Genomic DNA, 22864 nt, shown 5'->3' with positions numbered 1-22864 from the left:
AATCTCCCAGGGGAGGGGAAAAAGAAAAACGCTGTACAGAAATGAAGTAGCATTGCATAAATACTATTCAAATATCATTCCAGGATAAGTGGAACTTTCATACCAAGTTTGCACTGTTTATGCTCTCTGGGTGCCCATGCATTAGTACCCAAGCACCGGCACAAAGACAGTTTCGGTGTTGAGGAAAACTATGACTGACATAGGTTGTAACATAAGAAGGATCAGCCGACGGTGAAAGGAGTTGCTTGCATTGATTAATTACAGTGGTTTCCACCTGCACAATTAGTTAAAGTTCTAACACTTGTAGAATGCTCAAGTTATTAGAAAGCACATACTTGAAAAAATATATATACAATTTGCAGGTTTATATTTGCATATTTACTTTAATATCGATTGGGAAACATTGCTTCAGTAAGCCTCTGTTTGGTATAACTGATTAGTACGCTTATCTATTAAGCTGGCCAATTTACAGCTATTTAAAATCTCATTTTCTCTACGTACAGAGGCACTTTTATCCTATCTATTTTTAAGCAAAATAAGCCAATGAAAATAAGCTAACTAAATGCACACAATGCATCCCATGGTGCGGACACAAGCTATAGTCCTCAGATTATACGAACCTCTGGGTGTAGACAAAAAGGAAGACAGCCCAACTCGTGACCTAATGGATGGAGCTTGCTAATAGTTGGGCTTAAAGACCTACTAAACCCAGTCATTTAATAATTCATATTTCTTTTAAGTATTTTGTTATTTTCATTTCCTTGTTGGTTTAGGAGTTTAATTTCTATATCCCCTTCCATGTCTCTAACAACCTAAAGAATCTCCTCTTTCTCAAACTTCCTTTCAAGCCAACCTCTCTCCATTCCCCCGATTTGATCAAACTCCAAACCCTCCACAAAAGGCCTCCACCTAAGCAACTACCATTCCCGATTTTATAAAATTGCACTACCTGAGCAACTACCTCGGACTCCTCATAAATCACCCCATCCACCTCCAAGATACTCAAATGATTATACCTTCTATGGGAATTAGCCACCTTGTGGAAGAACTTAGTATTATTATCTTCTTTCTTGATACATAACATCCTCGATTTTTGTCTCCATGATATTTCTTCCAAAGAAAGAATATGCTCCACTTGGGACCTCACTTAAACCTTTTCACATTTCTCCCCATCAGAGAGTCCAAACTCCCCTTCCTTAGCATCAAAATTTTTCAATGGGTGGGATGTGTTATCATGTGAGTGGATTTCAGGTTTAATAAGGGACATTGCAGCTCTAGTGGTTTTCTAGCCATTGGTGAGTTTTTGTGTGTGTGTGTAAGTGTTTTTTTTTTTTCTTTCTTTTTGTTTGGTTTGGCAAGAAAATGTGGAAATGCTGTTTTGGTGAGAAAGTAGGTATTATTTGGTTGAGGATGATGTTTCAGGGAAAAAATGTTGGTTTATAGCATTTTTTAGTTTGTGTAAGGTATGTAAGGTTTATGAGAAAATGTGGGAAAACAGACCAGAAAATTGTATGTTTGATAAACTCTTTATTTTTGCAGTGGTTGTGTGTGCAAGGAAAATAGGGAATGCATAGATCACTTGATTCTCCATTGTGAGGTTGGTCAAGAATTGCAGTCAATGGTATTCTGTTTATTTGGGATTTACTAGGTTATGCCTAAGAGGGTATTGGGACTATTGACTTGCTCAAAGGGCAATTTGGACAAAATCAAACATTGATATTAGGAATGTGATTCCATCATGCATAATATGGAATATTTGGGTAGAACCAAATGCTTGTGTGTTTGAAGCGAATGGGAAGTCCATTTTGGAATTGACAATGTTCTGCTTACATTTGATGCATGATTGGATGAGTGTGAAATGAACAGAGGCCTCCCATTGATGTCTTTTAAAAAGAACATGTCTTCAATTGACAAAATTAAAAATCTGGTACTTAATTTCAGACAGGATTTTTTTTTTTTAAATTTTAAATCTACTTAATTTGAGACAAGGGAATAACTTTATTTATTTTTTATTTTTTAAAAACTCCTAGAAGTATATGTATCCACATGATGACGTATGACAGATTGGGGGACTTGTCTAGTTGCCTACGTGTGCTTGTGGTAAGCGTAGGGTTTGGAAGGTTTGTGAAATGGTTAAGAGGGGTTAGGGTTCCAGAATGACTAGGTTTTGTAGAGAAGAGAAAATAATTGATTCATGATTGCAAAGAGGTAAGAAGATATGGAAATCTTATCTACCCACAAACTATGAACAGTATGCTTGAACAGTGCATAAACAGTGCTGTGAATAGTGACAGATTACCAAACAGTTTGTGTAAACACCGATTGTCACAAAAGTTTAAGCTATTGGAATATAATAAATTTAATCATTTAATCACATATTTCTAACACTCCCCTTCACGTGTGGGCTGAAACTACCTTTTAATAGGTGATGCCCAACACATGGGAATTTAAATGAGAGGTAGAGTGGAGGAGACAAGGATTGAACTCAATACCTCCTGCTCTAATATCTTGTTAAATTACCGATTGCTCCAAAATGTTAAGTTATTGAGTTATAGTAAATTTAATCATTTAACCACATACTTAGAACAAGTATTATTTTATTTTTTTTGATAAGTAATAAAGATGTATATTCAAAAATATTACCTCATGCAAAAAATCATAAGGCAGAGGAAAAAAGTACAGAAAAAGATGATAAAAAACAGAAAGAAAATATATTAATTACAAAGAAGGGAGCTAAGGAACATAGGGAGAGAATCACTAGAGGTGAATCCTCAAGCCCTAGACCAATCAAAAAGGGAGCCACTGAAAGAAGTCAATAACTGATCATCGGAACTATCCATGTCCTCAAACGTCCTCCAATTTCGCTCCCTCCACAAACACCACATTAAGCATAGCGGAGCTAAATTCCAAATACTAGACAATCCCACCAACCAAAGAGAGTATCCACAACCAATCTTAGCAAGACCCAAGAAATCCCAAAAGATCTAAACACCAAACTCCACAACCGGTAGGCCTTACCACAATGCAGTAGCAAATGATACATTGTTTCCCCATTACAACGACACATAATGCACCAGTCAACAAAGACCATCCCTCTACCCCTCAAATTGTCACCTGTAAGGATTTTATCCCATACAGCAGTGCACACAAAGAAGGAAATACGCCGAGGGCCTTAACCTTCCAAACACTTTTCCAAGAAAATATAATGGGCACAGGTCCTCTTAACTTATTATAAAACGAGCGGATATCAAAATTCTCATTCTTCGTCAACTTCCATCGCATACGGTCTCCATTCTCAGTTGGAGGTAAATTAGAGCCCCAAGTACGAAGAAATGCATCCACACCACCCATTTCCCAATCATTTGGTCTCCGAATGAAACAAACATCCCAAAGAAAATTATAATACAATTATATAGGCCCTAACTCTTAACTAGTCCTAATAGAACTAAGACTCCTACTTTGACTAATAATCCAAACCCTAATTGACAATCGAGCCCTAAAGCTCAAGTGGTACCCCTACCTCATAGAGAGAGTGCAAGTTTGAAGCCAAGGCTCGAACCCCTTAAAATTATTTGTAGGAAAATAACCCTAATTGAATTGAACCAAAGCCAACATATAAAGATTCATAAATTAAATCAGACTTACTAGTAAAATAATACCCACAGGCCACAACTACAGCCCATACTGAAATAAAATACCCTCTAGAAAACCAAATAAAACATAAACTAAATATACTGATAACCTAGTTAATTACTATGGGCACTTATTCTTGGACTTTGTCTTAACTTTAGATTTCCAAAGAAGATTTGTTTTCCCTAACCACACCATGGTTGCACAAAAACAGCAGGGGTATGCAAACAATTTTTATTGGACATAGGTTCAATAAAATTTGTTTGCATACACCCTGGACTCAATGCTTTTGTTCAATAAAACTTATTACTTATCAAAAAAAATTATATTGGACATAGTTCAGTTGAATGAAGCAACCAACAAATAACAAAAGGAAAGAAACTGAGATTCCCCTAGAGGACAGCTCAATTTAAAAGATCAACTAATGAAAACCATACATACAATGTCATGTGAGCATCAAGAAGAAACATAGTGAACAGGCTACTAATATATGTGCAGTGGCATCTTATCCATTAGTTCAGAACAATAATTACATTGTACAACAGATGAGTCATCACTCATAATGTGAGAAGGTGCTTCATGTTTACAATCTAAACATGATGATCCATTTAATCACTGCTGATTTTTTTTTTCTTCCAGATGGTTATGAAGCACTGAACTTTTATGGTAATAGTCTAACCAAGTCAGCAAAAAACATTTTGAACACAAATTCATTTAAGTTTCACTTGTAGCATCCTATAAATCTTGGGGAGGATATTTGTTACTTTTTGTGGAAATATTTTCATGAGTAGAAATTAATCATAATTATATAAGAAAAGGCAGGATAGAAGTAGCAAGCAACATTTGTGCTACTAATTTTATACGTGTCCCTGATTCTCACTTTCTTTAGCCCTATTAAATCTCATAATTTGTCGTAATATGACAGGTCACAAAACTTATTTCAAGATGAGTAAAGACATTTTCAATCTTAACGAATACAAAGGAAATTTCAACAGGAAGAAGAAGAAATTATTCTAGAAAGAAGCATATTAAGGAACCAAAAATAAAAATAAAAATAATGAACCTGTTGCCATGCTTGAATCACCGCGCTCCTTTTATCCATCCGCCCCATTAAGGCATCACGAAGAGCAGAAGGAAAGTAGCGCAGTGTTTTCTCTGACCATGTATGTTGACTAGTTGCCATTATCTGTTCTAACATAGTTTGAAGATAAAGCAGGTGATCTGCATCCGCAACTCCACGTGTTTTAATCGTGATGGCAAGTGTTATAATGGTTATCCTATTTAAAGTTTCAGTGAATTCAGTAGGACCCTTCAAAAAGAAAAAACAGAAGAATCATATTTTAGTTGAATTCAGAAGGGTAAAAAAAATCCCCCCCTCCCCCACCCCCCCCAAAAAAAAAAAAAGTTTCAGTTGGAAGACAATAGTATCCACCTTCCCTTCCCTTTTCACTGAGAAAAAATCTCTGAGTGACAAAATAAGATTCATGCACAAGTTTTCAGCCAATCTAAATACACGATGCTCTCCACGTTTCCCTTTTCTTGCAGAAATTATTTTTGTGACATCATACATCAAGGCTTTGCTTTTTCCTTGGTACCTACAGTAAAAGAGAGTATGTCAAACTGACAAATTAAGTTGCAATACTATCAGATTGCATCCAAGGGAATCAAGCTTAAAGTGTCTGAAGTTTATGGAAATTTGGACTCTAAACCAAGAGGCAAATTTTGGAATAAAGAGATCCAGAAGCACATGGTAATTGATCAAAATATTATGATTCAAAAACATGGAACACAGAAGTATCACCTATATAATGGCAGCAAACGGTAATTCAAAATTTCAAGCACCAAAAGAGTTACACCAGGCTTGCTCAATAATGCTGGGTTCCTTTGTGCCAAATTCTGCAGTAAATGGCAGTTATAAGATACATCATCACTGTAAGACAAATATCTTGAAAAGAAAGGTAAGAAAATGGTGAGTACTAGAGGCAGCAAGAGGAATTTTTTATGGTAAAATAATTTATTCAGAAAGATAAATAGACAAGGTACAGAATATGTCCTATTCCACTCCTGAATATTACACTTAAGTTTAAGCTATCCAAGATTTGTAAAGAGAATATTAGAGAACATTTCCTAAAACAGCAACCCAATCATACAAACATCTTAACATTGATTGTTTGATGATGTTGTTTAGATGTCCAAAGTCATCAACGGATATGCTATTTTTGTCAAGCCAAATTGTCAACAACATGCGAAATGGAACATCATTCCAAGCTTTAGAGCTTCTGTGACAATGAGATCTCCATTTCCAATAGATTAGCATCTGAACCACTGTCTTCTGCATAAGCCATGAAACTTCCAAGAAAGTGAACACAAACAACCAAATAACTCGTCACAGTATAATGAGGTAGAAGGTGCTCAACTAATTCCCTGCTATTCTTGCACACGCAACATCAATCGATAATCAATATGTTCCGCTTCTGTAGAGATTCACTATTATAATGTAATCCAGCGCTACCGTCCTTGCAAAGAAAGCAACCTTTCCAGGAACCTTAACATTCCAAATGCTTATCCAAGGAAAACCAATCACATCCCCATCAATAGAGTTTTAAAGCAAACCCACGCTAGTAGATTCACCTTTTCTTTTATGATAATTAAGAGAATAATTTATTACAAAAAGGTACACTCAAATGCAAGCGCCCTTAAAGAATTACAAAGGGAAACTCATTAAGTCCAAAAAATCAACAAGAGAACTACATGAACCCCCCCCCCCCCCCAAATTGAAGTACAATATTCAAACAAAGATCACAAAACTATTCTTAATATCCTGCATAGAATGCTCTTCATCCTCAAAAGTTCAACAATTTCTCTCTCCCCATATGGTCTACATAATTCAATTTGGAGTAGCTTGCTACACAACCCTGTTTCAGTGACATCCAAAGAACCCTCTGCAAGCAGTCAACTTATCAATCACCTGGTTTGGCAACACCCAAATTACTCCAAAAGCTGTAAATGCAAAAGATCACAGCTTTCTAGCTATAGGACAGTGCAGTAACAGGTGCTTAATTGATTCACAACTGCACTTACACCTCAAGTCACACTCACACGTTAAAAGTGTTCAATAAGATTTCTCTTTCTCAATTATCGATTGTCAAGATTTTCCCCAACGTTGCAGTCCATGTAAAGAATGCAACTCTAGGTGGAACTTTGCTCTTCCAGATATCTTTCCAAGGAAAATTCATGTCTTCTGTAGAAATTAAAGTTTGCTAATAGCTTTTGACCACAAAACCCCTTCTCTTAGAAGGTTTCCAACAAAGGTTAGCCTCCCCATTCCCCCTCACAGGAATAGAATAAAGTACATCCATAAAAGATGACAATGACTCCAAGTCCCAATCATGCACAGTTTTTGAGAAATTCAAATCCCAATGAAGAATGCCAAAAGACAACATATTATGCAATTGGGAACTGCCCACTGAACCTTTTCTAAATGTCGACGTTGTCCTAGCCACCCATGCTCACAAACCAACACTAGTATGTTTTTTGGAATAACCCACTGAACCCAAAACAGATTGTAGATCAAAGTCCACAACTCTTGAGCCAAAGAACAATGGAGAGTAGATGATCCATAGTGTCACACCCCAACTCATCATTGGCATGATACTATCTGCTTTGGGTTGCCCCTCACGGTTTTTAAAGGCCTCATACCAACTAAAGTCTAAGACCTCCATATAAGGCATAAGACCTCCCCCCGCACCTAGGCGATGTGCAACTTAGTCAAGATTTGGTTCTCCCTCACCTCACCACACTTAAGAGGTCTTTTAGATATTTGGGTCCCCACAATAAAATGGTTTCAGAGCCGACCCCTACGCAACAAGATGATGTGTGGGTCCCACATGGTGACACATGGCCCTTAATGGGGACCAAAAGTCCAAAAGACGTGGGTAAGGTGAGGGAGAACCAAATCTTAAATAAGTCCACATTGCGTAGGTAAGGGGGTCATGCGCCTTACATGGAGGTCTTAGACTCTAATTGGTATAAATCCTTTTAAAACCGTGGGGGACAACTCAAAGCGAACAATATCATGCCAATGATGAGTTGGGGCATGACATAGTCTCACCACTTCTTTTACACACAACATCAATCTATCAAAATAAGATTTCTCTTTCTCAAATTATTGATTGTCAAGATTTTCCACAACTCTACAATCCATGAAAATAATGCGACTCGCGGTAGCACTTTGGTCTTCCAAATACCTTTCCAAAGAAAATTTGCATCTTCAATTGAAATTAAAGTTTGACAATAGCTTTTGACCTCGAAACCACTTCTCTTAGATGGCATCCAACAAAACTTATCATCCCCATTTCCCCTCATTGAAATGGAATATATTACATTCATAAATGACAACAATGACTCCAACTCCCAATCATGCACAGTTCTTGAGAAATTAAGATCCAAATGAAGAAAGCCATTGCCAAACTTTTTAAGATCTGCTACTACAGCTTCCATGTTCATGTAATGGAAAACGGTTTCGAGTATGCCACCTTCAACTGAAATTCGCCATACCATAAATCATAACAGGATTTCACCTTTGTCCTATCTCCCACCTCAAACTGAAGGTACTGCAAAAAAAGAAGCCCACTCTCGACTTATAAATTTCCTAAAACTAAAACCGTAAAGTCCCTTGACAACATTCATGCACCAACCACCCCATACACTACCATACTTCTCCCCTACTACTCTCCTCCATAACATATCTGCGCCATACCTAATCTCTAGAACCACTGAGAAAAGCTTGATTAAATCTCTTCAAACTCCTAATGGCCAACCCCCCACATATCTTAGTCCATTTCACTAAATGGATCTTGGACTCCTCGCCTAAGCCACTCCATAAGAAATCTCTATGTAACTTTTCTCCACCTCAATTGGGATAGGAAACAGAAAGATAAAATAGGTGGGTAAGTTGGAAAGGGTACTTTTAATTACCATAATTTTTCCCCCTAAGATAAATAAAGTCGCTTAATCCTACCAATCTTCTCTTCACCTCCAGAATTGAGTTCCAATTTCCAAATTGTCTCATCTTTGAATTTGGCATACAAAGAAAGACCTAAGTATTACATTGGTAAATTCAACTGTTTACAACCCAAAATAATCACTAGCCCCCCCCCCCCCCCCCCACCAAAAATTTGGAACATCCCCAATTCACCAATTCAGACTTACCCAAATTCACCTTTAACCTGGAAACAGCTTCAAAGCAAGTGTAAAGGTGTCCAAGTGCACAGTGTAAATCTTGGAGCAATAGTTTAAGAACTCATAGCTCAAGTACCCAGTGGTCACATTTTTTTTATATGAGCAGCTAAAACTAAAACCTATAGCTCCAAGAATGAGGACAAAACAATATGAAAGCTAAGATCAAAGTTCCTAGGCTAATAGCGTGACACCAAAATAAGCATCAGGCCTATCATTTTTGGGCCAAATGACATCTCTTCCCCCAATAAACAAGGGCTGTAGGGTAAGGTCACAAGTTCGATATCTATGTATGAGTTGTGTTTACCTTTTAAAAAATAAATAAATAAATAAATAATTGGCATGTTAAAAGACAAGATCTAAATCTGAGGATGACCATTTGAAAGACTTTCATTCTCTTTCTAGTGTAGCAAGGTAGAGGAATGGTAGAGTGAGAGCCAATTCATGCCAAATATATAGGCATTGCTTTATCCATTATACATTTTTTTCTTCTCACCCAAAAAATTCAAATATGAAGATGTCAACCAAGCTACAGGTGAACCCCTTACAGGTTGACATAGACACTTCAGACAGAATCCCATAATGAAAAAAGTTGGGGGCTGCCTACATTATGAAGCCCACTGTAGCCTCAAGACCAGAAAACAAGGGAGAAAACTCATTCCCTCTCTACATATTATGAATGCATTAATACAGAGCATACTTACTTGCAAGAAATGAGAATAATAATGTAGCAATAAAAATAAAAATAAAAAAAGCTTTTAAACGGCACAAGAAATTACGCTGAAGTGTGAACGAAATAATGAGTGAGGTGAAATGAGCAGCAATCTAGTATATGTTTCAACCATTGCGATGCTAGGCACAACCTGCATTGAAATATTAAACATAAATGTCAAAAGATAGTTCCAAATTTATAGGGATCTCGTTGAACCACGTTCCCAGATTTATAGAGATCTTGTTCAAAGTGCTATCTAGTCTATAATTCATACTTTATAAGTTTCCAGGACATAATATCAGACAATGCACTTATAGTAATCAAATAACTCTTTACATATTGCTGGCTCTCCTTTCCACGTAGATTTTTGGATGGCTCCAGAGTTGATTATTATGCTTTGGCAGTCTATACCTCTTGAAATGAGGGGAAAAACCCTTAGTAAGATTTATTACATAATGAGTTTTATTCACTCAATTTTTTCTACAATATTAATACAATTTCAGTCATCTAAGTTGGGCAGATTTTCTAGTAAACAAATACATGTAATTAAGAAGATTAGTCTTAGCATATATGACATGATTAGTATTAAAATACAATTAAGAATATTTTCTAGTACTCATTAAAAAAAATTATATTGAATTGAACCTATATAAACTAGCGTACCTGCCCAGCAAATAAACTTTCTTCCATTTGAAAGGCAAGCTTCAAACATAGGTTCATGGAAAAGCCAGATAATAATGACATTGGCAAGGGGCTTACTTCCCGCATAACCATTACCCTCTCGTTGGACTGTAGATTTGATCCTGGTAACAAATCTGTAACTCCAGCAGAGTTTAACCAATTCATTACCGTTTCACAAGCTGGTTGTGCCATGGTATAAGACACAACCCAAAACATCCCAATTGATCTATCATCCATATTCATGTAATCCATAATGCGGTCACCTGAAATGAAAAACCAACACATGTAAAAAATGGACAAGAACAGACCCCATTAAAAATATTTTGGTACACACTCTGCAGCAGATATGAATCATTGTTAAAAGAAATCCAAGAACAGTTTCACCATTTGCTATTAAAGAAAATGCCCCAAAAATGAGGATATCAGACTTGTTTTTAATAAGCAATATTTAAAAAAATAAAGAGAAAAATGTAAAACATGTATATTAGAAGTAAAGCTTTAAATCAAGCAAGGACAACAATCTAGCGAAGTGGATAAAACCAAATAAACAATTCCTCCCACAGTTTTTAATATAAATATATTTGCCAAGTTATTTCATGCTGAAAGAAATGGCAAAAAAAATAAAATTGAAGATGAATTAGGGCACTCAATCCACTTCAACAATTCATTCTAAAAGTCAGAGGACCAATAAAAAGATCATGTGTGTATGATGGAGTCATGTATTTTTTTCGATAGGTAATAAGACTTTTATTGAAAAAAATTGAACATCATAAAAATGTTCACGATGGTGATCACTCTAAACAAGAAACAGATACAATATAATCAAGAACTAAAGGAAATAGAGACTAAAAATTCAGATAAAGAAATACAATTCGTACACCCCCAAGTCATGTAAGATTAATATGCTATTACTTTGCAAATTCGCTATTCAAGAACTATTTTATTGGGTCCTCATGCGAAGTCCAATTGAAGTGAAAATCGTGCCCTTTCAAATGTCTAAGTATGAGTCTTTTAGGGTTAAAACAGTTTTTAATTTGGGCTTTTATTTTAATAGTTATGGTCAATTTTATATTCAGGGGTAAATCTGTAATTTCTGCAATTACTGCAAATTAAGGGTATTTTGGTCATTTTCTTGAGTCTAGAATCTTCTAGGGTTTTTAGTATTTTAGGTTTATTTTCTTTGGGTCCAAGTTAAGTATTTATTAGGCTTTATTAGTAGTCCTAATACTAGAAGGAATCATATATGTATTCAAAGAAGTAGCATGAGTTGATTAATAAAATTGAGTGTTTTAGGCAATAGGCACGTTGGCTTTTGTTGTTTTTTTCTCCTTTCTACTCTCTCTTTCTCCTCTTTCTTTCTAAGGTTACCATTCATGGGCATTGTTCACACAACCCAACTGCTCTCTAATTCTTCTTCTTTCCTAACCCAAAACCCACCACAACTAAACATAGACAAATCCCTAATTTGTCCTACATCAGTGCAGGGTTAAAACTAATTATTTATTATTTACATAATGATTTCTAATATATTTTGACTAATTTGCCCCAAATATATGTCATACAATCCCAACTTATAACATAACAAATCCAATGTAGTTTTAAACAAAGGCTTGGTAAATATATCAGCGGTTTGAGCTCCTATAGAAACATATGGCATAGTACTAACACCGCTTTCCACTCTTTCTCGAACAAGATAGCAACCCAACTCTATACGCTTAGTCTGCTCATGAAACATAGGATTTGAAGCAATGTGGATTGCTTTGCTTTTAGTTATCGCATACATAGTCATGGAAACTACATATGAAACCTTAATTGCTCAAGAAGGTGCTTGATCCACATAAGTTCACATGATGTATGAGTCATGGCCCTATACTTGATCTCTAAACTAGAACAAGACAACATTTTTTATGTAGAACAAGGGTAGGAAAATAAGGATAAAAAAGGAACAAAAGGAACAACAAAACAAATCCTAGGCTTCACCACCTAGAACCTGCCTGCAAACCCTAAGCTTCACCACCTAAGGGCGTTTGGCATCACACCAAACAAAGAGAACAAAAGAGGAGATATATTCTCAACTCATCATAAATTATTCTTATTCAAATTGTATAGATTATGCTAATATGGAAAACATCTAATCAAATCCCTTAAAACCAACAACATTAAACCAAATTCAAAATTTGAAAACAAAATTAATTTTACATTCAAAAATAAAATTTTAGATGATTTTAATGCTCCCTACATCAATTTTGATTCTTAATTTTGCAAGTGATCAAGTTTCTCCTTAGAAATGTGCAATATCCAATAGTAGATCTCCTGTCTAAATGAGGTAGAATTACTCTTATAAAAAATTAAAAAGTACTTTATCCAATCTACTGACATATTTCCTTCCCTATTTCCCATGTTGACCTATTTCCTTTCCCTATTGCCTATGCCGGTGGACGCCACAAATCGCATAGAACTCCAATGAAATTTCCATTGGAGTGATATGGAAGATGGTTCAAAATTTCACTTGGTGAATTGATCTAAGGTATGTTTCTCCTCTTCAATATGGAGGTTTGGCAATTAGGAGTTTGAGACGCTTTAATGAAGCTTTGTTGGGAAAATGGTTGTGGAGATTTGGGACTGAAAAGGTGCGTTTTGGAGAAGGGTGATAAGGGTTAAATATGGAAGTGAGGGTGGAGGCTGGTGCTCTAATTCCATTCCAAATCCTTAAGGGGTGAGCTTATGGAAGACTATTAGAGGTGGTTGGCCTACCTTTTCTCGCTATATTTAGTTTGAGATTGGTAATGGATCTAGAGTGAAACTTTGGCTTGATGTTTGGTGGGGGGATAGCCCTTTGAGTTTGTGTTTTCTAGAGTTATTCAGAATCGGTAGTAACAAGGAGGCTTATGTGGTTGATCTTGTGAAGCTCTACAATGGTGTTCTTTATTGGGATATGAAATTCTTGCAAGCAGTTCAGGGGAATTAGGGTCTTTTTTTAATTTATGGAAGTTATCTATGGAGTATCTTTGAGAGGATCTAGTGAGAATAAGATGTGTTGGATGCCTACTAAGAGAAGGGGTTTTGAGGTTAGCAACCATTATTGGGTTTTGATAGATGTATTCGATCAATCCCTCCCTTAAAGGAGCATTTGGAAGCATAAAGTCCTTTCTAGAGCTGTGTTCTTAGTTTGGGCTGCAGTGGGGAATCAGTAAAAAGGAAATTGTGGATTTTGGAATGGAATTATATGCTAGGAAGCACAGGTACGGATACGGTATGGTGACACGTCAATTTTTGAAAAAGTAGGACAAATGTATGGCAGGGGCAGAGATATGTATATTAAATATATTTTTATTTTTATTTTTATATATGGTTAAGCATTTATTTTTCATAAAATATTAAACATATGTCAATTTAAGAGAAATAATGAATATTTTATGTAATTAAAGTCTAAGAGTTTTTAGTGTGTGTGTGTGTGCATATATATATATATATATATAATTTAAAATATTACCTGCTTTAATAATTTAAGCTCATGTCTTAATTATATTTAAGCCCATGTCCCAAATCACAAGTATATTTAAAGCCCATTATGTGAGTGTGTCATTCTAATATGTGAATTGAAAAAAAAAAAAAAAAAAAAAAAAGGACGCAATGAAAGAAGAAGGGAAGTGGCCAACAGCTGGCCACTTAAAAGTTAAATTGAAACAGAAGAGGCAGACAACCACACAACTCTATAAAAAATAATAATAATAATAAATTAAATAAAAATAAAAAGATAAATTAGTCACACAACTCTCAAAAAAAAAAAAAAAGATATAAGTTTTGAAAACAAAAAATGAGAGAGAGCTATGAAAGATGAAGAGACATAGCGTGAGAGAAACTGAAGCTTGAGGAAGACTGAAAATGGAGAATGGAGATGCAAGGTTACAGATTTTTCCCCACTCTTTTTTTCTTTCTTTTTCTGACATACCCTGTGTCCTGGCCGTATTTGATAATTGGGGGGGGGGGGGGGGGGGGGGTGGGGGGGTTAGGACACATGTGCAGCCGACGTGGGCACAATAAGCAAAATGCCGTGTCCGTGCTTTCCAGGTTATATGTGAAAGAGCAATGAGGAATCAATAGATCATCTTACTACAATGTCCTATTGCTTCCGAGCCAAGATCTATGATCTTCACCTTGTTTGGTATTCACTAGGTAATGCTAAAGACTATGGTTGAGCTTCTAGTTTGTTGGCAAGGAAAGTTTGGACATAATTGTAATGGTGTCTTTTGGATGGTTGTTCCTCATTGCTTGATTTGGTTGCATTTGGCAGGAGATATAATCGGAGCCCTGGATAAGAAAAGTAGGGGATCTAAAATTTTTCTTCTTTAAAACATGATGATTGATAATTTATGTGAAAGGAAAGTATAGATTTTGGATTGGTCTTTTACTACAATGTCATATTGCTTCAAATCAGTAGACCACCTTTTACTACAATATCATATTGCTTCCGAGTTGTGGTCTTTGGTGTTCTTGTTTGGTATTCACTAGGTAATGCTGAAAACTGTGATTGAGCTTCTAGTGTGTTGGCAAGGAAAGTTTGAATGTCATTGCAATAGTGTCTTTTGGATGGCTGTTCCTCATTGCTTGATTTGGTGCATTTGGCAAGAGAAATAATCAGAGCTTCAAGGACTCTGAAAGGACAATAGCAAATCTAAAACTTTTCATCTTTAAAATACTATTGGAATGGATTTCAATCAATCGTAGCAAGTCATTCTATTTCTTTGGTTCATGATTTGATGGATACTTGTAATTTGTGTGCTTAATTGTATTGATCCCCAGTTGTATGCATCATTTATACTTGGGTGACTTATTTTTATAATTTGAATTAAATTTTCATTACTTGTCTACACACACACACTATTTTTTTAAGATAACTTATCATATTTGTAAACTTTAATTAGCATATATATTCTAGTTTGCTATAGGTATATGCAAAAAAATCAACATAATTTTATTATAATTATTTTAAATATCTCTTATTCTTTCAATTACTATCATTCTTAACATTAAATCCGCTATTTCTTTAAGTACCATAATGAATGTAACATTTTGAGTCTCAATCAAGCATTGACAAACAATTGAAAACTTAACAACAACAACAAAAGACTTTGTCCAAAATAAAAAAAAAAATAGGTTAAATTGCATATTTGGCCCTTAACCTTTGACCTTTGTTACAAAATATTTCTTATACTTAAAATGTTTTACTTTAGTCCCTATACTTTCAAAATTGTATAAACAGGACCTTATCCTCATCTAATGGACGGAAAATTACTAACGTGACACATCATCAAAGTGACCTTGATTTCATGAATTTCGTTTGCTACTTTAACTTTTTTCATCTATTATATGATGATAAGGACTTTTATGGGACATTACAAAGAATAAGGACAATTTTGAAACAAACGTTAAAGGTTGATAATTCATTTTTCAATTTCAGAAAATGAACAAGAAATTACCATACGAAACCCTCGTTAGTCGTTACATTGATGTCATGATCAAAATGTCTTTGATTTGATTTTTCTAAAAATATTAATTAAAAAATAAATAAATAAATTGGGCTGATGAAGTACCACAAGCTCATATATGTGTAAAGACTCATTTGACAGTAGTTATAGAAGGGGGAGTGACACTCATATGGTCATAAGGTTCCTGTAACAAAGGGAGAAGTGTCCTACATATCCAAAGTAGCAGCAATTGTAACGCAAACACTTATACCATACACTGACTCGACAAATAAGCATACAGCACAATCAGATAACATTTTTTCATTTCATCAGCAGCAGTAGCCATGTGGTCAAGGAAAATAAACTAAACTCCATGAAACGACAGGAATAAAATGTACCTTTGCTTGCTTGCCTCCACCATTCATCTATTTGCTTTCCCTTCTGGAGCTGTTCATTATTCAAATAATCCCTGGTGGCTGTGTTCAGTGACCAAATACGTAAATTCTGACAACTACTTATAAAATCAAGCAGGATACTTTGAGGATTATTAGGATCAGGGCTTCTTTCTTCTCGATGAAATGATATTAGTTTTCTGGTCGTTTCCACCTGCCAGCAGGAACAAAATGCCTCAGATACAGGATATCAACTTGATTAATGTGCTCAACACCAAAAGGCCTCAGGTATAGGCTATCAACTTGATTAATGTGCTCAACACCAAAAGAATCATCAAAAAATTTTAAGAGAAACCTAAATTTCTGCAACATAGGATTACACATAAGGAAAAGGTTTGGCTCCAAACATATTTAGAGCAATCTTGCTTCAACCTACTATGTGGCAATTAAAGAGACCATCCATGTGTAGTTTAATTGCATGACCATTTTAATGAGTCATGCGGCTTGATTAAATAAACACATGGATTGTCTTATAATTTGCAACATAATGAATTGGAAAAGATAACTCCAAACATGTTCAGAGACACACATTGTCCAACAGACAAAACGCCCACCCCTGTCCCACCAGCAGAAAGATTAGTTTAGCTAAAATATACACCTTCGACAAGAAAACAAAAGAATTATCAATGCTTTTAATGATGTTGTATCAGTAGTGAAGGTGCCAAGAATTTCAACACAGTAGAAAGGCAATGAATTTTTACGGTTAAGAAACAACCTTTCTAGGATCTGAATTCAAAGCATTCATCACAAGCTCAGCCCTTATAACTTGTGCAAGCAGCAAAGTAACGTGATTTGTCTTAAGAATGTGTGGATCACCCTCTGTAACCCGTGAAAGTAGCTTGTCCACAAAATCAACAAAGTCAATACACCCACTTTTCGTAAGAAAAAAGAAGATATCTGAAAGGATAAGCCACTCCTGCCAGCAATTTATCTCTGGTAAAATCAAGAAAAAAAATGTACAAGATTTTAGCTTACAAAAAATATACTTCCAGAAATTGCCCATGATTAGTCATCATACAAACAGCCACAATGAACAAAACATGCAAGTAAAAAAAAGGGACATGAAAACAAGCATATAGTAAAATAGGATATGAAGTCAAGCATATAGAAAGCCACTAGCAAAAAATAGGCTACAATGACTAACATGACTTGTAAATTTTGATTGCTTGAATGTAACTAGTATCCTTCACGTGACCTCAGCAAGTCCACTCCCACCAATAACCATGATGTATATTACAGCACTGCAATTTCATTTTTATTTTTTAATACTAACTTTTTTTTTTTTCATAGGAGAACTTCACTCAGATTAGTTGCACATTGCACAGCATATTGTACAACAATCCTCACTATTAATCAAACTACTATGGGTAACTAACCACACCCGCCAAAACCATTTACCAGGTACTCCAAGGGCTTTTCACCCCTAATGGGCTAAGCAGTTTATCCTTATGTCCAAAAGGCAATAATACTAGCACTCTTAAAAGCATTAAAAAAAATATTTTTTTTAAAAAACTAAAAAACTTAGGATCAAATTATCGCATTTTTAAAGATAGAAAAAGTACTACAAACTCCCTCAATTAAAGAAAGCAATGGGAAAGTGAATTGGCATTTTAACTTGGAATACAATTCAATAAATAGAAAATTAAGGAAGAGATGATTGCCTGAGTTTGTCAACTTCAATAGTTCAATAATTCTATCAATAGTTGCCTCACAAATCATTTCAGAAGTAAAAACAGCACCAGGAGTTGGCGGTTGAGGATTCTTATAGGATGGAGCCACAAGAAGCACACGCTTCCACCAATCAGGTGATGGAGTAGTGCGAAGAGCATGCCTTATACAACGCAAAGCTCTCTCCCAGTCCAAACTTCCCTTCTGAATAGACATTGCAAGATCCTATTCCAATGAAAAGAAACTAATTTAGTCCAAACTTCCTTTCTGAATAGACATTGAAAGATCCTATTCCAATGAAAAGAAGCTAATTTAAGCAACCGCAGTTGATTCTAATCCAAATAAAATTGCAAGACACACATTCACGCACGTAGAGGCATAACTACATACATATACACACACATGCATATTTATATATTTGTACATAAATGCAATAGGAGTGGACTAGATGCATGTAATCTCAGTTTTAACACGGGTGAAATTTTGGCAAGATCGATGGTGTGGGCAGACTTCTCTTGCTGTTTGTTACCCCAAGTTATTTAGACTTAGCCGCAATAAAGATGCCAATGTGGCAAATTTTATGCATTTCACCAATGGGGTTCTTCACTAGGATCCCACACTTTGTGCAGGCAATACAAGATTGGGAATTGGAGTCCTTGATGACTTTCATGACTACCATTTATGATTCGGAAATTAGAGGGATTGGAGAGGATAAGATGTGCTAGAAAGCAAATAAGAAAAAGGGCTTCAAGGTAGGTGTTTATTACCAACCTTTGGACTCTGATACTGATACTGCTACTACTAATCATCTCTTCCCTTGGAACATCATTTGGAGATCCAAGGCCCCTTTGAGAGTAGCTTTCTTTGTATAGACTGCAGCTTTGGGTAATATTTTGAGTATTGACAACTTAATGAAGAGAAAGGTAAAGATCATAAATTGGGGTTATATGTGCAAATGTAATGGTGAATCTATTGACCACCTTTTGCTACATTACCCCATCATTTCAGATTTGCGGTCCATGATTTTTGGTTTGTTTGGAGTTTTCTAGGTGATGCCAAAATCTGTAGTTGAGCTCTTAGCTTGCAAGTAAGGTCACTTTTTTTGTCATCATCAAAATGGTCACATTTGGATGATTATCCCACACTGTTTGATGTGGTGCATTTGGAGGGAACAAATAGCATAAGTTTTGAAGATATCAAGCACTCTATGCCTGCTCTCAAGTTATTCTTTTTCAGAACTTTATTGGACTAGCTAACACCCTTTAGGAATCTTTTTTTTTCTTTTCTATTGTTGATTTATTATATTTATGCAATTTTTGTAACTAATTGTTCCACTCCACTATATTTCTTGTATACTTGGTGACTTCTTTTTTCTTATATATATATATATATATTTGGACAAAATTTAGCTACAAAATTAGTTGTAATCTAAGACTACAACCTTACTCAATATCTTTTTATTGAAGGTGAATTTTAACAAATCCACCATTGAATTACATTTTCTTCTTATATCCTTCATACTTGCAAAATTTCTAGAAAATTAAATATCAATAGTTATGTTATCGATAAATTATTTAAATTGCAAGTTTTTGTAGTTTAATGCATAAAATATAAGCTTATAAATCATAGAGTAAATAATATCCGATTAGCATAAAATTTGACATGTGTATTAAAAGTGTAAAGAACACGCAATTCAATAGATAGATTTTCAAAATATGTAGTAATGTCAATTTTTTTTAAGTTGTAACCTTAGGTTACAACTAATTTTGTAGCCAAACTTTATCCTATATTTTTATTAGTTATAAAAAAAAAATTGCATGTAATCTCAATTTTATATTTTATTTTATTTTGTGTCAGGGGCAATTTTGTAATTTCCTAAATTATAGACATGGGTTGTGCTAATGGTCCTTTAGGTCTTATTTTGGGTTTTATTTAAGTTTTTTTTTTATTTAGTTAGGCTTAGTCGTAAAAGCTTAAGGAATCCAAGCCCAAGTTTTATTAGGGTTTTAAGAAATCCTATTTCAACTAGGAATAGGTATTAGACTCCTACTTAAAGGGTTGTAATGCATAAAATTTTCAGATTTTTAGAGAAGCTATGAAGCTTTTATTGGTTTGTGTGATGCAACCCTATCCAAGATGTGATGCTTAGGAAGTCTATGTACAGATACTATTCACAGCAACCCAAATTCTGACTTTTCACCTTTGTTTCATCCCCAAACCCTTCTATTCCTTTCCCCCATTGGAAACCCTACAGCCCTCATAATTTTCCAGCCATTCCCCACCAAAACCTAACCCTAATTCCTAAAAATCTAAGTTGCCCAAGTGCTACCAGATCTGCCCCAGGATATTTAAATCAGATTTTGTTTGTTTTCACTTGTCCTACGTCACCAAGCAGCTTTTTTTTTCCCTTAATTTACTAATAAACTGATAACAGGGAGCAAGTGGCCATTTGTAAGCTATCTACACAAACAAACTGGCAAGGAAGCAGAGAGAGCCTAAGGGAAAGGAAGTGCACTAATTTGAAATGCTATAAACCCTATCCAATAACAAAGACTTTCTAAAACAAACTTAGAACTGAGAAGCATATAAAAAATTAGCCTAATGAACAGGATCCATTAATGGGAGACTTTGTACACCATGTGTGTTCCATCAGAGGTTCATGCATTACTTTGTAAAAGCACTAGAGAGCTTTACATCATCTCTTCTATTGATTATCCCACAACTTGGGGAAAGAATACTCATATGATTTTCATCCAGTCTACTTTATGCTTTGCAGGTCATTTTCGTTCAAATTTCATAATAGCAAAATTACCTCTAATATGTTATCAAACCCTTTCTATTTCATAAGTTGAATCTACACAGCTAAAGTTTCTCTCAAACACAGCATAGCTTACAAATTTCAACTGTATTACTATCTATGCAGCAACATTATCACTCAGGTAGCACTTCGCATATTTGTCAGTGGATAGAGAATAATCAAATAATAACAATAATTGTTAATAAAAATGAAAAAATCATCATTTCTTTTGTGGATTTTAAAATAAAATAAAATAAATCAGTAAACAACAAAAATGCTGTGACTTGTGGCAGGCCCTCTTAAATTAGAACTTATGACAGTAAGCAATCGAATTGAAGTAGAACCAATCACACAAAACAATTCAAGAATTTGCACTACTCACTTACAAAGGCCATTAAACCACCAAGAACATGTTTATGATATTCCAAAGATTATGTAATGTTTCATTTGCATGAAATGTTGGATTCTGATAATGAAATCAAGGAAAATGTCTCACCTCTCCATGCAATGGTTCTCCAAGTACACTTGGATATGTGATTGGCGAATATCGCATGTTTGCTACTGCTTCGCCTGCAATATTAGGAGCTGTTTGAGACAGAATCCGATGAGTACCAAATGTAGGGCAATGCAAGTGTTGATCTAGCATTTGCATGTGCATAGCCATCATATCTCGCCTCCGATGGATCTCTAAGATAAGTGTAAATAAAGCTTCATCATCAGGTATGTTTTCTATGAACTGCACACCACTCCGCAATAATTCATAGAAGGGTACTCGGCATTTATCCTCTTCAACCAAAAGCCAAATCACATCCAAACAACTGTGCAGCCATTCAATAAGAGCCTTGTCAGGTCTCCAAGATTTCACTGCATCAGATTCATCAATCCCCTGTTGTCTTTGATCCCAATTAACCAGCCAATTCAGCATATGGTAGAAAATTTCTGCATGAGTCACTGGTTTTAAATTAAATTCAAGACCAGCCAAAATAATCTTGCAACACAGCTGACGTAGACTGCTTACAGCATTATCTCTTATAGATGAATTTACTCTGGCTGTAGATTGCTGTCCATTACAGGAAATATCAGATGATTTGGCTGGTGACAGAGTTGCACATGATGGTGGTTCAGTCATTGATTGGGCAGGGGACCCAATACCATGAACTGAAGGTAATGGAGATGCCGGATTTGAAGACTGAAAATTAGAAGAATTGGGAATTGAGCTTGAAGGTGGAAGCATCCCAGACTGTGATAAACTTGTAGATGAAACAGCTGGCATCACTTGACTCCCCTGACCCACTGTCATTTCTGCAGAGGAGATTGATGAAAGAAGTTGTGGCAAAAGAGTATCCCAGTTAATGTAACCTATACTACACAAGCTCTGTAAAGCAAAGAGAAGAAATTCAGCCCGTGGTGCATGACCACTACACTGCACAACCAGAGATATAAGAACAGATTCTGTCACAGCACGCAATTGCTCTTGGTCCTGAAAAACATGACCAGCATCAATACACAGAAGCACAATGGCACAATTAAGTTGAATGAAACCAAAAAATAAAAATAAAAACTAATGAAAGAAGACATATGATGCAAAAAGAATAATTAAAATTCAGAAACTCACAGAAAACTGGCTTTGAAGTTGTTCAAAATCTAAGAGGAACTGCTCATTCCGAGGAGGAAGCTCCCTGTTTAGTGCAAGCACACGCTTTTGTGTCTTGTTCCTGAAGATTGGTTATTTAAACAATGATTAGAGCACTAAGAGAGCAAACAGCTAATCAAAGAATCCTAGCAATTCCAAAATTTTGTAATTCTTATCACACCTATTCAAGGTTTGAACAGTTATGGTAGAATATACTCACAACACAAAATATGCCAAATATTTTGATACATCTATGAATCAAACTGTTCTTTTATTAGGCTTTCCTTCTGCATCTAAATTTGTCAAAGCTTATCTTATTTACAGATAATTTTGAGTCTTTTATAGCTGGATTGAAACAAAAATTTGTATAGCCAAACTCACATTATAAAATAAGGACATCTCAACTACTGGTTTGGCTTGCCACCGCAAATAACTGTAAAAACGTATCATAATAGTGTATTTTTAAGAAAGCAACTCAAAAAAAAAGGGGTTCGTGTAGGAGCTTTGTGTCGTTTTAAAGGTAGGTCATATCCTAGATGAAGAAAGAAAGACTCTTAATACTTTCAGAAACTGGCATATATCCCA

At 35.3% G+C, this 22864-nt stretch overlaps 1 protein-coding gene across 3 annotated transcripts in view; it reads right to left on the bottom strand.

Moving 5' to 3' along the window:
- The window catches only part of LOC115981557 (mediator of RNA polymerase II transcription subunit 23), a 47453-nt gene that overhangs the window by 23645 nt on the left and 944 nt on the right, over positions 1-22864 (bottom strand). For all 3 annotated transcript variants that reach the window (XR_004089375.1, XR_004089374.1, XM_031103775.1), the window contains exons 3-13: positions 22262-22361; positions 21143-22126; positions 17843-18074; positions 16897-17114; positions 16128-16335; positions 10244-10524; positions 9648-9731; positions 5432-5526; positions 5063-5225; positions 4694-4939; positions 104-274 (exon numbers count right to left, since the gene is read on the bottom strand). Coding sequence is in view for 1 of the 3 variants with exons in the window: in XM_031103775.1 (XP_030959635.1) it covers positions 104-274; positions 4694-4939; positions 5063-5225; positions 5432-5526; positions 9648-9731; positions 10244-10524; positions 16128-16335; positions 16897-17114; positions 17843-18074; positions 21143-22126; positions 22262-22361 (2782 nt within the window). In the remaining 2 variants the exon portion in view is untranslated. The remainder of the gene's footprint in view (positions 1-103; positions 275-4693; positions 4940-5062; positions 5226-5431; positions 5527-9647; positions 9732-10243; positions 10525-16127; positions 16336-16896; positions 17115-17842; positions 18075-21142; positions 22127-22261; positions 22362-22864) is intronic.

Source organism: Quercus lobata, chromosome 3, assembly GCF_001633185.2.
Source record: "Quercus lobata isolate SW786 chromosome 3, ValleyOak3.0 Primary Assembly, whole genome shotgun sequence".
Taxonomy (NCBI): domain Eukaryota; kingdom Viridiplantae; phylum Streptophyta; class Magnoliopsida; order Fagales; family Fagaceae; genus Quercus; species Quercus lobata.
This window is presented reverse-complemented; position numbering and strand designations above follow the sequence as displayed.